This window comes from Myxine glutinosa, chromosome 9, assembly GCF_964187855.1.
Source record: "Myxine glutinosa chromosome 9, kmMyxGlut1.1, whole genome shotgun sequence".
NCBI classification, from domain to species: domain Eukaryota; kingdom Metazoa; phylum Chordata; class Myxini; order Myxiniformes; family Myxinidae; genus Myxine; species Myxine glutinosa.
Window position 1 is genome coordinate 72,701,717 of NC_136269.1, and position 23,226 is coordinate 72,724,942.

The 23,226-nt window shown below is 42.0% G+C and overlaps 1 protein-coding gene across 1 annotated transcript in view; it reads left to right on the top strand.

Annotated features, from left to right (window-relative positions):
- The window catches only part of PKD1L3 (polycystin 1 like 3, transient receptor potential channel interacting), a 171,089-nt gene that overhangs the window by 44,876 nt on the left and 102,987 nt on the right, over positions 1 to 23,226 (top strand). Inside the window, exons 12-18 of the mRNA XM_078785103.1 lie at positions 3,916 to 4,061; positions 6,701 to 6,910; positions 9,179 to 9,304; positions 9,854 to 10,060; positions 15,576 to 15,703; positions 17,250 to 17,367; positions 22,563 to 22,700. Coding sequence (XP_078641229.1) covers positions 3,916 to 4,061; positions 6,701 to 6,910; positions 9,179 to 9,304; positions 9,854 to 10,060; positions 15,576 to 15,703; positions 17,250 to 17,367; positions 22,563 to 22,700 — 1,073 coding nt within the window. The remainder of the gene's footprint in view (positions 1 to 3,915; positions 4,062 to 6,700; positions 6,911 to 9,178; positions 9,305 to 9,853; positions 10,061 to 15,575; positions 15,704 to 17,249; positions 17,368 to 22,562; positions 22,701 to 23,226) is intronic.

Consider the following 23,226-nt stretch of genomic DNA (forward strand, 5'->3'; position numbering starts at 1 on the left):
GGTTCCGATATGTCTGGTAGATTTGCTGGCAGAACCAAAGACTCGTGCTTCAAGGCATTTATGTCTTGTGATGATGAGATCCTGGATGCACTAGCAATGCTTGGGAATGATGACATTGATCTGCCCGCTGATGTATGCTCTCAGTTGGAACGCTTTGTCTGTATTTTGTATCGATCCAAAATCTACACAAAAGTGAATGAGCTTCGTTGGTTCCTCTACTCAAATCGTGCAGCCGAAGGAGAAAACCTACCACCAACTTGTGGTTCACTGGACTTACACATTCGTCGGGCACATTACATATCCATGATTTGGAGAAAAGCTTGTGAAACTCACCCGTGCCTCCCAGCACCAGCTGCATTTGGTTGGACATTTGATGCAGTTTCAAGTCACTTCTCTCCAGTTCGCTGTTTGAATCCACCAGCTCCTGAAGCAGTATTGCACCTCATAAAGTGCGGGTGCAAACGTGGATGCGAAGGAAGGTGCAGCTGTCGCAAGAACAATATCCCATGTACGGAAGTTTGTGGATGCTGGGTTTTCAGCTGCAACAACAAAACTGTCCAACCAGGGATAAATGAAGACTGTGAAGATTGAGGTGTTACTTTCTATGACATTCACAAAATTATAATTCACTTGATATCCATTGTTAAAAATATTAAATGAAAGCCAGGCATTTAATCAGTATGACTTTTTGCATCTTCCTGTTTAAACGATTTAAGAGATTGAACAGTAAATCAAGTATTTCATTTTATTTAGATCTGTTTGTTGGCTTGTTAATTATGTATTCTTTGTGAAAAATACATGTCTTTAAATAGATACTTTGTTTGTAATTACATGCGAAGGGAGAAGGTATAGTTTACATTGCGGGTGCACGGTGGCCATTTTGGAATTTGGCATGTAGATCATACATATAACATAAATTTGATGATTCCATTCGATTCCTGGTCTCAGAAAACATATATTTAGACACTTTATTTGTAATTGTATCACATGTAGTCATGAAGATATCGCATTATTAGTGTTCGGCGGCCATTTTGGACGCCATCTTGGATTTCATAGTCTTAGAGTGTTCAGAAAAAATGCCACCCTAATTTTTTTTAAAGCTTATGATACCTTCTTACAAAATCAATTGAGTTTTTGCTTTTAACCAAAAAAATACACGAAATTCCAAATATGCCTACTAAGTGGTTTAACCCAGATTTGAGTTTTGAAGAAACAATTATTTTTCTTCATGACTGTCGTGGTCTAGTTATGTAGTTCGTCAAGTTGTGGCCGACTTTTGGTGACATTCATAATCAGATTTATTGTGATTATATTATCCATATATGGGATGGCAGTTGTTTTTTTATATTTTTGGCCCTCACACCTCCGAAAAAGTCGGAGATGAAGGACATTAAAATGAGCTCCGTCTGACTGATCGATCATCTGTCCTTGTACTTTTGTGTACGTGATATCTCTAAAACCTTTGAACATTTAGTTTTCATATTGCTGATATCTATAACTCATGACATTATCTCAACCTGATTAGATCTCAGCTGTGATGGAATGAATTATGTTACCATGACAACCATCCATACATAAGGATAAAACAAAAGCGCATACCTCCACCAGGCTGAACAGTTTATGTTTTGTATCCCACTGATAGGCCAGATCTACATCCGAACCTTAACCAAAATCGAATTGGCTTGTTATTGTCACCTACCGAAGCTCATCCACAAAGTTTTTTTCATTGTCATAATCCGTCCTCAACCTTTTGAAATATCATGCCATCTCTCAATGGTGAAGAATTGCTGAAAAATAAAATTATCCGATCTTCACGAAAATCGAATCAATTCGTCCATGTCACACACCCAACGTGTCCACAAAGTTTTGTCCAAATCCGTCTCTAACTTTTGGTGATATTGTGCTATATATCGTTTGTGGCCAGATAACTCAATGGTGAAAAATCAGTTATGTAATTACCGGTTCCGGATTTAGATCTTCACCAAACTTGAATCAATTCGTCCTTGTCACACAACCAACCTGTTCACCAGGTTTTGTCGCTATCCGTCCTCAACTTTTTGGGAAATCCAGCTCACAGACAAACAAATAAATGAAAAATCACTCACAGAGCGACACTTGGCAAAACAGAACAAAGTAGAATGGCACTCGGTAGAGCATCCTTTTGACCTCAAAAATAATTAGTAATTGAATGCAGTGACCTGATATGCAAATCGTCTTCAAAGCTGAAGCCTTAAGTTAATCGGATGAAAATTGACAATTTTAGAAATTTGGCCTATGTTGACCTTTTCTCCGATGCTGATCACAAAAATAGTTGGTGGTTGAATTAAGTTAGCTGATATGGAAATCCTATTCAAATTTCAAGTCAATCGGATTCAAATTGAGGATTTTAGAAATTTTGAAAAAAAGTGGTTGACCTTTGGTCTATGTTGACCTTCTGACCTTTTGACCTCAAAATATATAGGATTTTGTCGGACCACGAACTCTACCATTTGGTGAAGTTTCGTGAAGATCGGTTTAAAATTGTGACCTGTAGGCAAGTATAAGTGAGCGGACAGAGAAACACAAACACACAAACACACACACACACAAACCAGAGTGATCAACATACTTGCAAATTTTTTTATTTTATTTTGCCAAGTAACAAACAGACAAACAGACAGGGATGCAAACACAATATCCGTCCACCTTCATTGGCGGAGGTAACAAACCAACCGACAACTAACAAATGAAAAGAGACGAGAGAGGAAGAGGGAGAGGGTGGGAAAAAAACCACAATAACCTGGAAAAATGAGGTGCTTAGGAATGGGGTAATTTGGGGTAGAAGAGATCATGGGTATGGATGGGGGATAATGTGAGGTAGTAGTGAACAGCTGTCTGGAAGCCCCTGGAAGGAAGAATGGGACTGAACAGACTAGGGAGGTTGGTTCCACAGGTGAGAGAAAAGAGGAACAAATGAGTGGAGGTGAGCAATGAGACTGAATTTGCAGGTAAGCAATAACAACATGGAACAGGAAAAGACAATACCCAGGGAGAGACATTGACAAAGCAGGAAGATCCTATGCGAGGACGGATTATGTTAGGCTGTAATGTCAGGTTTACCAGTGACAGCTTGAATTGAGAGACATGTCAAATTGGAGGGAAGACCTCAGATGTTGGATGTCCATAGAGTAATGGATGGAGGAGGAGGTGTTGTTTGCAGAGAGTGGGAAAGAGGTGAGGGAGCGTGGAGAGGGGAGGTGGGAGGGTGTGGAATCCGAATGGGACGTGGGGTGATTGAGGGTAGAGGGGCGGAGCACTGGGAAAGCCTGGAGAGGGCAAGATGGCCTAAAGGTATACATGTAGTATAGCCTCTGAGATTGTAACTTGAATTTGAATCTCGACCCAATTATAAACTTCCACCCTGGTGTTTCACATAACAGGGCGAGGCATAATGTTGTGCGCCATTCATAGGATGGACGGTAAGTCAGAGAACCCATCTGCCAGCACTGTTTGTTGGTGGATGTTAATGATCCTTCGGTGTCTTTCACGAGGAGTAGTCAGGCACGTTATAGGCCACACTCTGTGGGTAGAAAGCCCACAAGTTCTAATTATAGCCAAATTCCATCATAAAACTGTAGGTAGCAATTAAGTGGGCTCGGTGTTTTTTTATTGAAGGTTCCTTCACTCCAGGTGACATTGCTCGCTATCCGAGTGTGTTGTTGTTGTCTGGCTAGTAGCTTCTCCACAAGAAACAAATTCACATATTCGCATATTCCAAGTGAATAGACATCTTCGACTACCAAGGCCAACCGTTACCATTATGCATCGAGTAGTATCTGAGTATCATAGTTTTCAAAAGCGTATAAATTGCAAAGGGTCATTTATCATTGTCAATTGTACTTTCATAATCTCATTCCCCTTGCTTTATTCCAAAAGCTATCTTGCTGAATTGTGGCCGAGAGGCAGTTGTCACCTCCATTACTCTGCCTCCTGGCGATGCTGTCGTCAACAATCGTTTGGATCTTACCGTCAAGGCAGCTGACAGTCTGGGCGGTTCCACATCTCATAAACTCTCCGTCATAGTAAGTGCGATCTGATAGACAGATTTTTCTTATCATATTAATTACCCCATGATTACACTGGTCATTCAGAATTTTGATGTTTTCATGCTGACTACTATTGATTCTTTGATGATTTTCCAAATGTAACCTCTTTTGGTTGTTGATAGTTCTTGCATCAGATGGTGTGGTTGGTTATTATGTAGATGTGAGTGCTGGGGGATAAAACCAGAAATCTGTAGACATGCATCGGTTGGGTATGCGGGTGTCTGCCGATACCTCAGGGAATTGGATGCCCCTGCCTTGCATAATCCCAGGTCATCTGTGGGCGAGGTGCAGTACCCCCTTACCACGGTGACGGTCTGCACCCACGTGGTTTAAATGGCAGATGGCTTTGCACATCTGGTGGATGAGAGTCCAGTCGTCTCCAACAGCATGGGCGGAAGAGGGTGAATTCCCCAACGGCCAGCAGAGAGACGGAGAGGACCAACATAGGCCAAAAGGTCAACATTGGCCAGATTTCTAAAATCCTCAATTTTCATCCGATTGACTTGAAATTTCAAGAGGATTTGCATAACTGGTCACTGAGTTCAACCACCAATTATTTTTGAGGTCAACATAGGCCAACAACAAACCTGGTGTTGGCTTAGCGGTTAGGGTGCCGGCTCGGGATCCTAGGATCCTGGGTTCGAATCCCGGTTGATCCCTGAATTAACACCAGGGGGGTTGACTCAGCCTGTCATCCTTCCGAGGTCGGCACATTGAGTACCAGGTCACTGGTAATTCGCTTAGTGTCACAAGAGCCGACTAACAGGGTTGGCGGCAGGAAGGGCATCCGGCCATAAAACATTGCTCAAAAAGGGGGCCACGGTGCCCGAAAAAGGCCAACCACTGCTCTGCAGGGAAAAATGGCCTCTAAAGGTGGTTCTAAAGGTGGTTCATAGGCCAACAACTCATTTTAGAGATTTCGCAAGTATCGTGCTTTGCACGACTTATTTCTTGTTTGTTTGTCTGTTTGTCACTTGCCTACAGGTCATAATTCTAAACCGATCGTCATGAAATTTCGTCAAGTTGTAGAGGTCGTTACAATTGAGAAGCCTATTGCTCTCGAGGTCAAAGGTCAAAGGTCATCTGGAGGTCACATTTCTAAAATCGCAATTTTTTATTCGATTGACTTGAAAATTTAACAGCATTTGTATATTGAGTCAATAAATTGGGAAACCAACTATTTTTGAGGTCAATAGGTCAAATGTCAACTCAAGGTCAAATTTCTAAAATCTTAAATTTTCATCTGAAAAATCGTGAATTTTCATCCTATTAGCTTGAAAATTAAACAGCAATTACATAGTGTATGCTGATTTGGGAAACCAACTATTTAAGGTCAAAAGGTCAAAGGTCAACTCATGGTGAAACTTCTAAAATCATCAATTTTCACCTTAAAATCATCAATATTAATCTGATTGACACGAGCTTTGATTAAGATCGTCAATTTTAATTTTAATTAAATTGACAATTTGATGTATCCATAGCAACATTTTGGTGGGAGGAGTGGATTTTGCAGGTATTATGCATGACGACGTCTCTGCATCTCTCTCTCTCTCTCTCTCTGTCTGCATCTCTGCATCTTTGCGCCTCTGCATGACGTCTTCTTGTTTGTTTGTCTGTCTGTCTGTCTGTGAACAAGATATCTCAAAAGGTTGTGGATGGATTCGGATGAAATTTGGCAGAGATGTAGTGTATGTGACAAGGACGGAATGACTAGATTTTGGTGAAGATCTGGATTCGGATCCGGCTAGTAGAATTTTTAAATGATTCTTCACCTTTGGGAGATAGGGACAAAAACGATAAAGAGCAGGACATCTCAAAAGGTTGTGGACCGATTTGGACGAAACTTGGTGGAGAGGTTGGGCTTGTGGCAAAGGACTAATCAATTTGATTTTGGTGAAGATCTGAATATGGATTCGGGTACGAAAGCTATTTAAATCTTAAGTAATTCTTCACCATTGAGAGATCGGGCCAAAAGCGATATATAACATGATATTTTAAAAAGTTATGGACGAGTTATGACTAAACTCGGTGGACGAGTTGGTTCGGTGACAAGAGCAAGTTGATTAGATTTTGGTTCAGATCCGAAATGTCACGTGCTGTTGCGAGAGGTCAATTGAGGAGTGTTTTTGTTTTTGAGGACCTTAAGCAATAAACGTTAATCACATCATCGATGTTCTGCTCTGCTCTTTTTATTATTTACTTATGATCTGGTATTGTATGTATAGGAATGAGTGGGCGTGTGTGTGCTCGGTCTTTTATTTGTGGGGCACGAACATGGCTGGATTAGTGTCTGGATTGGACATGGTGATGTGTGTGTTGCGTGATTAGTGAAGTTCCCTTTGGGTGTTGTACACATGTGGGCGTGGTGTTAGGGATTGAGTGTTGTTTTTTGTTGCTTTGGGATCGAGTGTTGTTTTTTGTTGTTCCAATCCGGTCGACAATAAAGTTCTGTAATTATTTATTCTGTCCACGCAGCACTAATTTAAAATTATATTATTTCATCAGTCGCTATGTGGATCCGTTTTTATTTTTTGAAGACCACTATTCGATGCGTTGACTTGTAACACCTTGTTACAGAAGCAAAGTCTATTTTCAACTTATGCACATGCTTGCAGGTAGAAAAGCAGAACATTGTCACCATGTTAGAGGATGGACCCAGCCCTTTGGATGACTTGGAAGTTCTTGCTCGCACTGAGAACCTTCCGGCTCTTACACGCCTTGTGCAGGCTATTGTGCCTGCACTCAAAGACACACCACCGTCTGCTGCAGAACCACTCTCACATGAAGGAAGAAGAAAAGCTGTAAAGAGGGAAAAACACATTGAGGTAATTTCTTTATATTTATATATATATATATATATATATATATATATATATACACACCAGCGGAGCTGACCCGTTGCTTCGCTGATGGGCCAATTATTCGTCCTGTTTGCTAACATTTATTTACCCATATGAAGAATGCTTTAACCTCAGTGTTGCTCAGGTAGAAAAGGGAGTTGTAATACCCTCTGCCACCACGACCAGGTGGTGCTACACAGTACACATTTACATAGAGAATTTATGCCCAACCCCACCACACCCGCGACCATGGCCACATGGCCTATGTTACGCCCCCCCCCCCCCCCTCCACACACAAAGTTGTATTTGTACTTCAAGTTTGGAGTTTGTAGCTTAAAACATGTGGCTGTGCATATAACACATACAAACAATGAGAGAGAGAGAGAGAGAGAGAGAGAGAGAGAGAGAGAGAGAGAGAGAGAGAGAGGGAGAGGGAGAGGGAGAGGGAGAGGGAGAGACGGAGAGACGGAGAGACGGACACAGAGATTTTCAACATATTTCAACATACAGCTATTTGATCTTCATTTCAACAATATTGATTGATAAAGGTGATATAATATAACAAAGATCATGAAATATTTACATTTTGTAGTCCATTGTATAATTTAAATAAACATAAATGCAAATTTCGCATGTGGAAAAAGTAAATACACCCCGACATTTATCACAACTTCAAATACCTAAAATTAGAATCAGGTGCACCAGCTCAGGTGCAAATGATTAGAACATCGTTAGAGAGGATCTTGGAGGAACCTGTCTTATTTAAACCTCAGACATTTAGTTTGGTTTGCTCTTTGTTGTCGAAGTGTGTGGCGTCACGATGCCTAGATCAAAAGAGCTCTCTGATGCCTTCAGAAAGAAGGTTATAGATGCCTATGAGTCTGGGAAGGGATTTAAAAAGATCTCCAAACAATGTGAAGTCAATCATTCGATTGTCCGGAGGATCATCTACAAGTGGAGAAGATTCCAAACAACTGCCAACTTGTTCAGACCAGGCCGCCCCAGCAAGTTCAGCCCGAGAGCAGACCGCAAGATGCTGAAAGAAGTCTCTATGAATCCCAGAATGTCATCACGGGACCTACAGGTAGCTCTTGCCACTGTTGATGTCAAAGTGCACGAGTCTACCATTAGAAAGAGGCTGCACAAATTTGATCTACATGGGAGGTGTGCCAGGAGGAAACCTTTGCTGTCCAGAAAGAACATCAGGGCAAGACTAAAGTTTGCCAATGAACACCTAGGCAAAGACCAGTACTTCTGGAACAATGTGCTCTGGACAGATGAGTCAAAGGTAGAGCTATTTGGCCACAGTACGATAAGACATGTTTGGCGAAAACCAAAGACAGCATTTGACCACAAGAACCTGATACCAACTGTAAAGCATGGTGGTGGAAATATTACGGTTTGGGGCAGCTTTGCTGCATCAGGGCCTGGGCAGCTCACCATCATATAATCCACTATGAATTCTTAATTGTACCAGAGGGTGCTTGAGGATAATGTGAGGCCATCTGTCGGAGAAGTTGAAGCTCAACCGAAGGTGGACCTTGCAACATGACAATGACCCTAAACATACCAGTAAATCTACCAAGGAATGGCTGAAAAGAAAGAAATGGAGGGTTCTGGAATGGCCAAGTCAAAGCCCGGATCTAAATCCCATCGAGATGTTGTGGGGGGATTTGAAACGAGCTGTGCATGCAAGAAACCCCTCAAACATCGCACAGCTGAAAGAATTCTGCATGGAGGAGTGGGCAAAAATTTCTCCCAGTCGATGTCAGAGACTGGTAGACAGTTATAAGAAACACCTACTTGAGGTTGTTTCTGCCAAAGGGGGCAATACCACCTATTAGAGCCAAGGGTGTACTTACTTTTTCCACATGCAAAATTTGCATTTATGTTTATTTAAATTATACAAAGGACTACAAAATGTAAATGTTTCATGATATTTGTTATATTATATTACCTTTATCTATCAATATTGTTGAAATGAAGATCAAATAGCTGTATGTTGAAATATGTTGAAAAAGTCAAAACTTTACATGGGGTGTACTTACTTTTTCACATGACTGTATATACATATATGTATATATATATAGCTATATATATATATATATATATATATATATATATATATATATATATATATATATATATATATATATAATTATATATATATATATATACACACATACATACAGTACATATGTAATGGTTCTGTTTTTCTATGAAAAAGGTATCTTTTGCTTGCCATGTGCTCAGGTGCGAAAGCGCATGTTATCGGCATTGGCTTCCGTGCCAGTGCAGACTGTGGAGGCTGTGCAGCAGGTATCACAAGCAATGAGCACAGTAACAGCTGTTCCAGAAGAGGTTACTGTGAGTATGCAGGTGAGCTCAGAATCTTCCTTTCATTAAAAAATAATGAGAATATCAAAATCTCTCTAATCTTTTGTTGCTGTCATTTAAGGGGCTTGTACAAATACCGCTTTCACGATGATGTCATTAGTCATAATATGTACTTCCCTCAGCATGGGGGCAGTTGTTAAACCATCTGCACTAATCCACGTGAAAATTGCAGCTCAGCTCCCACCCTCATGGAAATGGGATATGTTGTGCGCATGACCTGACGTTTGGTCCCACAAACATGTGTACAAAATTTTGTGGAGATAGGCCGAGGCATTTTCAATTCCATAAGCTTCATTCATACTTCTATACATGATACATACATACCTACATACGTATAAGACATAACTGACATTTTATTGTGACGTTACCTATTGTCGTGCAGAAGTATGTGCTCTGTAATATTTGAAATATGTGCAGTGCATTTAAAATCAGAGAAAGTTAATATAATGATCGGAGAACATTGTTTTTTGGTGTGTACTGTGACTAAACACCTTACGTCTTTCCTCCCTCTGCCCTTCTGTTGTTCTATAGCTCAGTGCCACACACGTCCTGCTGGGCCTCAGTGACTCCCTTTTGAAACTTAGTGCGAATGGAAGTGGCCGGACTGGCCCAGGTAAAGAAGATGTCGTTCGTTTCCTAGTAGTGGCCACGGGTCATGTCCTGGAGGCCCTTGGGGAATCAATATTGATGGGAGAAGAAGGGGGAAATGGACAAGAGGAAAAGTCTGGGATGGAAGAGGTGAATAAGAATTGGTGATAGAGCAATGTTTGCTTTTAATTCGACTGTATTTTGCATTTTGATTTGTGAATGTAAAAATATAGTTTAATTCCCTCCGTCACCAAAGGTGGATGGAGGTTATGTTTTCACCACTCTTTGTTATGTCGGTCTGCCTCGTTTGTTTGTTTGTCTGTGAGTACGATAACTCGTGAACACTTTGAGCTGTCTTCATCAAACTTTACCACAGGATTCTGAAGGACAAAAGTGAGTCTGTCAATGTTTTTTGACTCTGTAGGTCAAAGGTCAAGGTCAAAAGTCAAGGTTCTCTCGTTTGAATGATATCTCAGCCATCCATTGAGCTAGGGACCTGAAATTTGGGCACAATAGTGAGCATGTGCTTTGGCAAAACGCAATTTTTATCTTTTTGATTAATCAATTAATTAATTACTTAATTATCATTGATTTATTAAATACTTATTTATTTCCTTTCATCTGGGCAATATCTCAGGCACCTTTTGAGCTAGGAAGCTGATATTTGGACACAACATTGAGCAAATGATTTGGCTATAAAGGGCGTTTTTGCTTTATTGATTCATTGATTCATCAATTAATAGATTAATTATTTACGAGTAATTTTTCGGCTGGTGCTCCTGCCTCACACCTAGCTCGTCTTCACGCTGTTGAAACCAAAGCGTTCAGAATCATTGGAATCTCCCATGATGAAGCTACCTCCGAGGACCTTTCACCTACTCACCGCAGGCAGGTTGGTGGTCTTTCTGTCTTCTACCGACTCCTCTCCGGCCTTGCTCCTCCAGCTCTCTCTGGGCTCTGTCCCCCAAATATTCCTAAAGGTCGCACAAGATCTGCCTGCAACCCTCTTATGGTTAAACTGCCAAAATCAAGACTGTCTGCTCACCTTCACTCCTTCATTCCTCTTTTCTCCTGCCTCTGGAACAAACTCCCTCACTCTCTTCAATCCCACTCCACCCTCCAGGTCTTTAAATCAGCTGTTCACCACCATCTCTTATCTTCCCCCATCCAAAACCTTGATCTTTTCTACCCCCGCTAATTTCACCCCAAATCCTCTTTTTTGAAATACCAACTTCTTTCCTGGAAGTCCTTGGTGTCCTTGTGTTTATACTTCTCCCACCCTCCCCCCCGCCCCCCTTCCCACGCCACCTCCCCTCAAGCCCTCTCCCTCCCACACATTCCCGATGTCCCTCACAAATGTTGTGTTTATGTGCTTCCCCTTCTCTCCCCATCTTGTCTAACGCTCCCCTTTTTATATACTTTGTTTGTTTTTCTGTTTGATTTGTTTGTGTGATAAATGTTAGCTCTTTCACGAGCCTTGATTATGTATCCAAAAAAAAAAATAATGTTCAAAAAGTTACAGATTCAGATGAAACAGTGGTGGTGTAGGTATGCTATTAGCCAATAGATTAAGAAATTAATTATTTTATGATTATTAGTTACTTATTTTAAATACACAATTAATTAATCGATTATTAATTTTATTCTCTCAATTTTCGTCATACCTGTCAGGCTGCCACCTGACGTCCTTTCTTGTTTGTCTGTCTGTTTGTCTTGAGGAGGCTATCTCAAAAAGTTGGAGACGGATTTGGACAAAACGTGTTGGACAGGTTGTGTGTGTGACAAGGATGAATTGATTCGATTTTGGTGAAGATCCGGATCTGGATCTCTCCTATCAGTGGGATACAAAATTAAACTATTCAGCCTGGCAGATGCATGCTCTCTACCAAATGCAGTTCATGTTCACACCTTTGCTATTTGGCAGCATCTTTCTGTTAAGGAGTTTTTTTTAGTCTGTATTGTTACACAAAGAGCTGATGCACTAGCCTGCTGCATTACATACCTCCTTGGATTTAAATTCCATTGCTAAATTGTGACAGTAGTTTGAGATTAATTATCTTCTACTTTCTAAACTACACTCAATTCACTATCGAATACTCTTGCCAGTAGTAATTACTACTAATTTCAAGCTTCTAATATTATTCATATTTGTTTATTACAACAAAATAACAAAGTGTGAAGATGTCAGCTTTTATATTCCTTATTTTACGAACTTTTGCTTTCTTATGTAAGGGCTATCTGTTTATTATATACAGTCAGGTAAAAAAGTAAGTACACCCGATGCAAAGTTTTGACTTTTTCAACATATTTCAACATACAGCTATTTGATCTTCATTTCAACAATATTGATAGATAAAGGTGATATAATACAACAAATATCATGAAACATTTACATTTTGTAGTCCATTGTATAATTTAAATAAACATAAATGCAAATTTCACATGTGGAAAAAGTAAGTACACCCTTGGCTCTAATAGGTGGTATTGCCCCCTTTGGCAGAAACAACCTCAAGTAGGCGTTTCTTATAACTGTCTACCAGTCTCTGACATCGACTGGGAGAAATTTTTGCCCACTCCTCCATGCAGAATTCTTTCAGCTGTGCGATGTTTGAGGGGTTTCTTGCATGCACAGCTCGTTTCAAATCCCCCCACAACATCTCGATGGGATTTAGATCCGGGCTTTGACTTGGCCATTCCAGAACCCTCCATTTCTTTCTTTTCAGCCATTCCTTGGTGGATTTACTGGTATGTTTAGGGTCATTGTCATGTTGCAAGGTCCACCTTCGGTTGAGCTTCAACTTGCCGACAGATGGCCTCGCATTATCCTCAAGCACCCTCTGGTACAATGAAGAATTCATAATGGATTCTATGATGGTGAGCTGCCCAGGCCTGATGCAGCAAAGCTGCCCCAAGCCATAATATTTCCACCACCATGCTTTCCAGTTGGTATCAGGTTCTTGTGGTCAAATGCTGTCTTTGGTTTTCGCCAAACATGTCTTCTGGTACTGTGGCCCAATAGCTCTACATTTGACTCATCTGTCCAGAGCACGTTGTTCCAGAAGTGCTGGTCTTTGCCGAGGTGGTCATTGGCAAACTTTAGTCTTGCCCTGATGTTCTTTCTGGAGAGCAAAGGGTTCCTCCTGGTACACCTCCCATGTAGATCAAATTTGTGCAGCCTCTTTCTAATGGTAGACTCGTGCACTTTGACATCAACAGTGGCAAGAGCTACCTGTAGGTCCTGAGATGACATTCTGGGGTTCTTCGAGACTTCTTTCAGCATCTTGCGGTCTGCTTTCGGGCTGAACTTGCTGGGCCGGCCTGACCTGAACAAGTTGGCAGTTGTTTAGAATCTTCTCCACTTGTAGATGATCTTCCGGACAGTCGAATGATTGATTTCAAATTGTTTGGAGATCTCTTGAAATCCCTTCCCAGACGCGTAGGCATCTATAACCTTCTTTCCGAAGGCCTCAGAGAGCTCTTTTGATCTAGGCATGGTGACGCCGCACACTTCAACAACAAAGAGCAAACCAAACTAAATGTCTGAGGTTTAAATAAGACAGGTTCCTCCAAGATCCTCTACAACGATGTTCTAATCATTTGCACCTGAGCTGGTGCACCTGATTCTAATTTTAGGTATTTGAAGTAGTGATAAATGTAGGGGTGTACTTACTTTTTCCACATGCGAAATCTGCATTTATGTTTATTTAAATTATACAATGGACTACAAAATGTAAATGTTTCATGATATTTGTTATATTATATCACCTTTATCTGTCAATATTGTTGAAATGAAGATTAAATAGCTGTATGTTGAAATATGTTGAAAAAGTCAAAACTTTACATGGGGTGTACTTACTTTTTCACGTGACTGTATGTAGCGGAAATACGTTGACTTACTCATATACCCTGGTACACAAAATGAAGGCACCATTCCAACATCACCCTCTTCCCCTGCCCCTCCCAGAACAAATAATGCACATATTTTAACTTTGCCTCTATAGTTTAATACCACACTGCTAAAGCATATACCTAATGTTCACTACTTGGTCGTGAAGCATTTTAAGGACAGGTGAGGGACCAGAGATCACTGCTGCAAAGAACCACATCTCTCCACCCTCCCAACTCCAAGTTGACATCCATCCACCCTCCCAACTCCAAGTTGACATCCCTCCATTCTCCCAACTCCATGTCCACATCCTTCCCCCCTCGCAAGTGCAAGTCCACATCATTCCCCCCCTCCCAACTCCAAGTCCGTATCCCTCCACCCTCCCAACTCCAAGTCCGCATTCCCCCCCCCCCCCCCTCCCAACTCCAAGACCACATCCTTCCCTCCTCCCAACTGCAAGTCCGCATCCCTCTCCCCCTCCTAACTACAATTCCACATCCCTTCCCCCCCTCCCAACTCCAAAACTGCTCCTTATTTAAATGATGGAGTGAGTTCAAAATGGCGGTGATTTGGTGAACTCTCACATGCAAGTACCTGTTGTCAATGGAGCAAATATTAAATGTGTTGAAGAGATAATTTTGGTTAATTGCCGAGTTGTTAGGTATTACTGTAGAGTACTATACATGCAGTTATAGAAGGTTTGGGAGTGTCAGTGTTCCAATTGTTGAAACTCTCAATCATGTTGTGTTAAAATTGAATAAGGTTCGTGCAAGTTGGGTCCCACAAGACCTCACTTTTGATAAAAAGGCAACTCTTGTAGCTATTACAACAAAGCTCCTGAAACGCTATGAGAAAGGGAGATTCTTTATCGGAAAAAAGATGATGTGATGGGAACCTGGGTCCATCATGTGACATCAGATTCAAAGCAAGCTGGCATGCAGTGAAGATATTCTTTGTCCCTAATGCTAAAAAAAAATAATACTACAAGGCTCAGCAGCAAAGTCAATGGCAGAAATGTTTTGAGACCTTACGCTTGCAGGTTCTTTGAATTATTTGTGTACTTGATAAAGATAAGTTAAATTCTTGAGATTAACGCAGCGATTTCCTGGGACTCATCAAAAATGGACCACTTTAAAGTTTTCTGTGATCTGGCAGACCTCGGGCGACCAGACTTTGAACAATTAAGATTGTGTACTGTCCCATGGGAATTAAACATCTTCATAAATCGAAAAATAGCAGATTATCTGCGGCTAATCAAGTCTTGAACTTCTTTCTGAATCGTGTTTGAGTCTGTTTAATTGACTTTGTGGCAAAGTAAGACTCCACATTGTCCATTCCATCTTCGAAATTAACAGTATGGCTCTCTGATGTTTGCAGTTTTTCCTGCAAAAGATGTTTCATTCTAATCTGCAATAGAAAAAAAAATACATTCACAACTTTAAGAGAGTTGTGTTTTTTTATGAAACAACCTGTACCTTAAGAAATAAATGAATCTCATTAACTTTATAAGACTATTTACACATGCAATTATTGTAGATGGCCCCTTTCCAGGTGATTTTTTGAATGTGACTTAACGAGCTCGGCAGTTCTAATTTGAAGAGGCTCTCTGGCAGAAATGTGTTCACTGGGTCATAAAAGAAGCTTGCTTGTGTATCGAGATTTATAGATTTTGAGCTTGCGATACAATCTGCTATGACTCTGTTTGTAACGTGATTAGAAAAGCCTCAAGTTCTATATCATATTAACGTGAGATTGTGGACAATGCTCAAATGTGTACAGCGAAAAAAGGTCACAGATGGTGTCTTGGGCACGGTAGACCGCCTGCAGAATGTGCTGTTGTCGGACCGCGTGCCCGGTGAGGAGGTCATCTCTGTCTCCACACCAGCTTTGGCTCTTGCGCTGGACCGGTGAGGCCAACCGAAGTTATCACATCTCATTTCTCCTTTGTTTGCATTTTTATCCCTATCTTATAACATACCTATGGAGTGCATGTGTCGTGTATACAGTATACTGTTTAAGGATAATACTGTTATGCGTATGGGGGTAGCTGAAAGAATCCCATAGTAAAGGTAGGACTGTATAGTTATGGCATGGACTGTGGACACGAAGGAGAAATCTCGATGTACTTAAGTAGGGAAACTGTAGCTTAAGATTGTTTATGTGTCTTCACACGAGGGGTGAAGCAGTGATAATTAGTTAGGGATTAAGGTTAGTTTTCTCCAATATGTGATTTTCCCTCTGTCGTTTTCCCTAAAGTTTTACATTTACCAAGGCCGGCAATGAAGACCCCCATTAAACAACATTTACAACCAGCGCCGGCCCTATGGATACTCACAGCAACTAAGCCCCGCCCACATGAACACTATAGGCAAAAGGCCCGCCCAGTAGAGGCGAAGGATCAGTGGGCGGAGGAGAAGACCGGCAGGCCACGCCCAAAGCGACACGATTGGTTCTCGCTCGGGAGGAAGCCCGCTTGGTTCGGAAGCCCGCTCGGTTCTCGCTCGGCGCTTCTTCTGCTGTGTACGACCAGAAAATGGCCATTTTTGGTGCTGAGTTAAGTGTGCGAGCTATTGGAGGGCTAGTGGAGCTTTTGTTGTGTCGGCAGCATTTATAAAGAGGTTTTGGCTGTGGTGCTCTTCGGGGGAGCTGGAGGCCGCATTGTGCTCGCCCAGGCAGTGGAACCTGAAAGAAGGTAGCCTTCACTGCTCGCCCCATGGCTCTGTGCACCTTCGACGCATGGGCTTTTCGTCGGCGGTCGCCATCTTGTGTGCTTCCTGAGCCTCGTCACCACCACTCTCCTGAAAAAGGGCCACTTGAAGTCAAAGCTGAGTGCCGGACGGCCAAAAAAGGATTTCATTTTCTTTCATCTGTCCCCTTGTCTGTTTTTGAGTCTGTGTGCGGAAGTACCTCAGGTAGGAATTTTATTTACCTCAACATTGATTTTGACATTTCCATCCTGCATTTATTTTCATTAAATTATTTTATGAATTTACTGTCGTGTTTACTTGTTTGTGATTTCGGAGTAAACCCGTGTGTTCTGTTCAGGTAAATGCTTCGCCTCCCTTCATTCCGCGTGTGACAAAGATACCACCATTTTTTGGGCTACTGCCTCAGAAGTAAAACTGTCTCGGTTATCCGTCATTCAGCGGTCTTAATCGCTGGTGACAGGACAACACTTTGTATCAAAGCATGAATGCATATGTGCATTTGCTGACTATACACCAATCCATCCAAACCATGCTTTTGAGAAATTCTTACCACTTCTCAGACTAAAACGAAACTAACTGATAGAATTCAGTTATGGGGGATGGAAGCGATATTTCCGGCATCAAAACAAAATAATCAATAAACATCAGCTCGCTCACTGGTAGGGGCCAATTGAGCAGTCTTGTTTTGTCGAGGCTGGCCGACATTGAAAAAAATGAACCAAGTTTTTCTGTTTTTTATGTGCAGCTGCAAACCAGGTACCTTGGCTAACTATCAGATCCAGGGGACTGAAGAAACATCTGGCAGATTCTCACTGCCCGAATCGCTTCCTATCCCAGATGGTGACGACGCCATCGATGTGGAGGTAACAATTGCTGGTTGTATACTTTGGATGGCTGTGTGTACTTAACACGTGTATCTCTCCATTATGACATTCAAAGTTTACACGCTTTTAAAGGTCACACAAGCAAAAAAATCAGCAAAAATATTTGTTTAGCATATCTGAGAGTCTTTGCTTTTATCGTTCAAAGTGCCATTGATTTTGGAGGGGTGTTGCCATTCCGCAAGCAAGCTGAGTTGTGTTACCATCTCTCATGACTGCACATCGGATTTTTATGTGAAAAAACAAAAAATATTTTTTCACATAAAACGGCTTTTTTGCGCGCAAAAAAATTATTTTGCTATTTTCGGAGAAAAATTTTTTTTCGCCCTTTTTCGGGAAAAATAAAATAAAATGCCCTTTTTGGTCGAAAATGTCTGGCAACGCTAAAAAAAATTAGGGAATTTTTCTAAATTTTTAACTGCGATCGAAATTTTTAACTGCGATCGATCTCAAAAACAAAACGTTGCGTCCACTTGCGTGCATTGCGTCCCCAGCGTGTACAGCAGTGAGGCGGTGTACTACAGTGAGAGAGTGTACACAAAGTGTGAACAAGTCTCCTATCAAGATGAGTGCTGCTCTTCGTGACAAGTGGCTGAAGGAATTCAACGCTGGCGGCGATGGGGCCACCTTCAAGTACGTGTCGAGTGACACGGCTTTCTGTCGAGCTTGTGAAAAGACTTTCCGGGCGAAGCAGAAGTCTGAGCTGGCCCAACATGTCCGAGGAGACCGCCACAAGAGCAACTTGGCCTTGAAGAAGAAGAGGACGGTCACGCAAGCCACCATGGAGGACTTTGGTGGCGGAAAGAGGCACAAGTGCGACGTGGCTCAGGAGCTGTGCCAGGCCATGCTGGCCACTGGCATCCCATGGTCGAAATTGGAAAACCCTGCCCTCCGGTCGTTCCTGGAGAAGCACATCACTCTCCAGATCCCCGATGAAAGCTGGATTCGAAAGCACTACCTCGACAAGTGCTATGATGAGGCCTTGGCGGGGATCCGTGCCGACCTCGGACAGCAGCCCATCTGGCTGTCCGTCGACGAGACGACCGATTCGGCAGGTCGATATGTGGCCAACATCATCGCGGGACGCTTGTCCAAGGAGGGGTACTTTCGTCCCCACCTCGTCCAGTGCATGTTTCTGGAGAAGACCAATTCCGGGGAGATCGTGCGCGCAATCAATGACACGCTGCGCTATCTTTGGCCTGATTTCAAGCCGGAGTGCCTCAAGGTCCTCGTCAGCGACGCCGCGGCCTATATGATCAAGGCTGGCCATGCCCTGACGGAACTCTTCCCGGACTTGCTGCATGTGACTTGCATTGCCCACGCGCTCCACCGTGTCTGCGAGACAGTCCGAGAAATGTTCAAGGACGTCAACGACCTGATTGCCACGACGAAGAAGGTGTTCGTCAAAGCCCCGTCACGTGTTGTCCTTTGGAGGGAGCAGCAGCCCAATCTTTCTCTCCCCCCGGAGCCCATTCTGACTCGGTGGGGGACGTGGATCGATGCCGCGGTGTTTTACGCCGAGCACTTCGAGGCCGTCAAGGACATTGTGGACCAGCTGAACGATGACGACGCGATGGCAATCCGGAGTGCCAAGGACCTGTTCGGAAAGGCGGACATCAAGCTCAGTTTGGTCTTCTTAAATGCCCACGTGTCGTTCATCCCAAAGATCCTTAAGCAGCTGGAGGAGGCCGGCATGGAGCTGGCCAAGGCCTTCCAGCTCCTTGATCAGGCCAAGGAGGAGCTCGAAAAGATCCGAGGCTGCCGTAAGGAGATCCTGCTCACCAAGTTCAAGGCGGTGCTGCAGCGCAATCCCGACATTGGTGTGCTGAGGACAGTGGCTTTGATCCTGGATGGAGATCAGCACGGATCTGAGGTTGGTGTGCCGGCTGGAGTCAAGCTTGCCGACATCCCCCTCTTGAGGTACTGCCCCATCGTCAGCGTCGACGTGGAAAGGTCCTTCTCTGTCTACAGAAACGTCCTCACCGACCGCCGACACCGCCTCACCAAGGAGAACATTACCAAGATAATGATTTCAAACACCTACTTTAACCGTTCCTAAAAGGGTCTTGTCAATTTCTTCTAGTCCTCTACTTATCAAACAATGCGGTTGCAATAAAGGTACCTGAACGTCATTTTTTACCTGTTTGCTAGCCCAGAGTGCTTAATGTTGTGCAGGAAAAAGCTTACCATTTTTTGTTCTTTTTTTGACTGATTTCTGAAAAACTTGGTAATAATAAAAAATGAATAAAACGGGGGAAAAAAATATTTCGGGATTTTTTCACATAAAAAAAAAACAAATGCCGCTTTTCAAAACATGAAAGGCCTATTTTCTTAACATAAAAATCCGTAGTCTACTCATGACACATGTGAACCATACTGAGAGGTGAATAAAATGTAGAAACCAATAATTTGGTCTGTTTGGATTCTCCTTGAACTATAAACAGCAATGCAGTTTGTTGATCAGCACATCGACAATTGATACATCTAAAATTGCTCATGGAGATTTAATGTTGGCAAAAGTATGTAATTTTAAAAAACATTACAAATCCGGCCTCTCCTCCAGCATTTTTATCGTGCCTGCCATCTTGTCCAGTAAAAAAAAAAAAAAGATTGAAGTTCAGATGATACATATGGAACGAGAGAGTTCATAGAACACCTTACCCCACACAGTGTTAAGGTCTATAATTCTATTGAAATAAAAAGCGATCGGAAGTTTACTGCCGTTCGTGCAGTCTTATACACCACCTTATTTAACATGTCCATGTACTGCAAAACTGGAGGGTTTTGGAAATGGTAAGAAGGTGATTTGTGTTCTAGTGTTCAAGTGCAGTATATTATTCAATTCAAATAAAATAAAGATTTTAAAGATCGTATAAAAAATTAAATTCCGGAAGTTTACCTCCATTGACGCAGTCTTTTGTACTAACTTATTTAACTCGTTACATTATTTGTTCCTGTTGTTTGTGTCCTTTATGACGTCATTAAAAACAGCAGTTTCCTGTTTGGAATGATTTTCAATTTTATTTAAGCAGATAGACCAAAGCAATTTCTCCTCTCTGTGCATGTGTGATCGGGCCAAATTCAGAGCCAAAGTACAGCGAAACTACAGATTCGTTTTACGAATCATGTTCCGATTTGTGTTTCAATTCAAAATGTAACATTCAATTCAAACCAAGTTGTTCCTCGATCATACACTGATGTTTGTACATGGACGGATGGACAGACAGACGGAAGTGGACTAATTCCTTAACCCCGCTTTTTGCTTCGCGTGCATGCGGTAAAATAAAGGCATCACCAACTAGTATAATTGTCCAGCAGGCAAGGCTCTGGTCCGATGTTTTCACCACCAAGTGGTTTTCATCGAGGATTGCGCAGGCATTGGGTGTGAAGGACTCTCCGAAGGATGAGGGAGCATCACGTAGCTGCGTGTTCGGTCTCACCGTCTGCATATCGCAGGTAGAACCAGGTGATGGTTTCATAGTCTGGTCAGGAATAGAACCCAGATGAGGGAGAGAGCTCAAATGGCAAGTATCCTACCTCAGAACCATCCTGCCAATACCCACATGGTGACTTGGAAGTATACACATTTTACTTTTGAATATTTCCAAGAAGTGGATTACTAGTGGTCGTTGTGGTTCGTATGCAGTCGGTTGCTACTTGGCTGCACCATTTTATGGGGGTGCAGCGGTCTGGGGGTACACCACCCCCCATTACCAGTAAGCTGGTACTCATTTTGCCGACGTTGTAAGGCTGACAGGCTAAGTCAACCCACTGGGTGTTAATTCAACTGCATAACAGAGACCCAAACTCACGACCCTAAGATCTCAAGGCAGCCACCTTAACCGTTAAGCCAACACCAGGCTTGGTAGATTACTCATTGGGCTTGATTAAGCAAAGCCTTCTTGAAGCCCTGTCATGATTATTAGCCCTGCCCCCGCACAGCAGGAGACGGGGCTTTGTAATCACTTATATGTGTGTGTGTGTGTGTGTGTGTGTGTGTGTGTGTGTGTGTGTGTGTGTGTGTGTGTGTGTGTGTGTGTGTGTGTGTGTGTGTCTACTCAGGTCGTAACTTTTTTTTCCATTTGAGCTATTGTCATCAACTTTTCACCAAAGCTTTATTATGATAATATGGAGAAGACAAATTAATAATTTGGTCAAAAGGTCAAAAGGTTAAATGTCGGCGTCACATAAAATCATCAATTTTCATCCCATTGACCTTTAATTTAAATTTGCCGTTTGAGTTTTGTCATCAAATTTTCAACAAAACATTATTATGATAATATGGAAAAGACAAATTAATAATTTTGTCAAAAGGTCAAAGGTCAGCATCACATAAAATGGCCAATTTTCATCCGATTGAGCTGAAATTTTAAGAATCGACATTCTACATATTTGGTCACTGAATTGGTTCACCAATCAAAAGCTACAAGCTGATTGTTTTTTTTTTAGATCAAAAGGTCAAAGGTCAACGCTGCATAAAATCATCAATTTTCATTTTGCATTTTTACTTCCACCACTGAAGGTGGAAGGAGGTTATGTTTTCACCCCTGTCTGTCTGTTTGTTTATCTGTGAAAAAGGTATCTCAAAATGTTGTGGACGGATTCGGACGAAACTTGGTGGAGAGGTTGAGTTCGTGACAAGGAATAATTGGTTCATTTTTGGTGAAGATGCGAATCCGGACCAGATAATTTTAAAGTGATTCTTCACCATTGAGTGATAGGGCTAAAACCGATATATAGCACGATATCTCAAAAAGGTTGTTGGCAGATTTGGATGAAACTTGTTTTAAAACTGTTTTCGTTATATTGAGCATACAGAAGAAGAAGAAGAAGAAGAACAAGAAGAACAAGAAGAAGAAGACGCCTGAATGCAAAAGGCTGCGGATGGGCTTTGCATTTTCAGATGCTCTCACGCATAGTGAGATTCTCATAACCTGTCAAAGAAATGACATCTTGCTTTCAAAATAAATTAATTGGAAAACAAGAAAAGAAGCTGAGTTGTATTTTGTGCATTTTCTTTCAAATTCCATCATCAGATGTTCAGAAAATTAAGTTTGATATTGGTGAGGAAATGAAGTTTGAATCAAAGGGGAAGAAGAATAAATTGGTGTTCTTGTAACAAACAATTCATACAAACGCTGCCATTACCTCCCTGAAACCTCCTCTTTTTCCTACAGATGGTTAGCTTTACCAACAATCCATATTCCTGGTCCAAAAATGCATCAGAAGTCACTGGGATGGTCAGCAGCCTGACCCTGAAATCATCAAAAGATCGAGCAGTTCTTCCGGTGCATAACCTTTCAGAAAGCATTGAGGTAAACCCCATGGGGATGAATGAATGAATGATCGTTTTAAGGCCATTTTCCCCACTAAAGCGGGGGTTAGCCTTGCGGGCCCCATGACAATCATGGTTCCCTGTTTGAGGCAATGTTTTTATGGCCGGATGCCCTTCCTGACGCCAACGCTTGGTCATGCTCTTTGATGCGCAGGGATACGGTGTACCTATTCTAAACCGGGGTACACACCGGGAAGATACACAAGTGAATTAGAAAAACCTCCATTCAATGTCATTTACTGTATCTACCTTTCACCTTGCTCTTTTCTCATTCCACTATTCACTAGATCCTCCCTTGCACTCCCAACTTCCTTCTCCTCGTCTTTCCTTCATTCTATCCTTCATTCCATCTATTTCTTTCCTTCATTCCATTCTTTCCTTCCTTTGTTACATCCTTCCTTTTCCAATCAGCCAAGCAAAATGAAAAAGTAACATCACCCTTTCTTACCAAACAAATCTAATAAACAGCTCCTTAATAGTTAAGACTTCCTTAATTCCATTCTTTC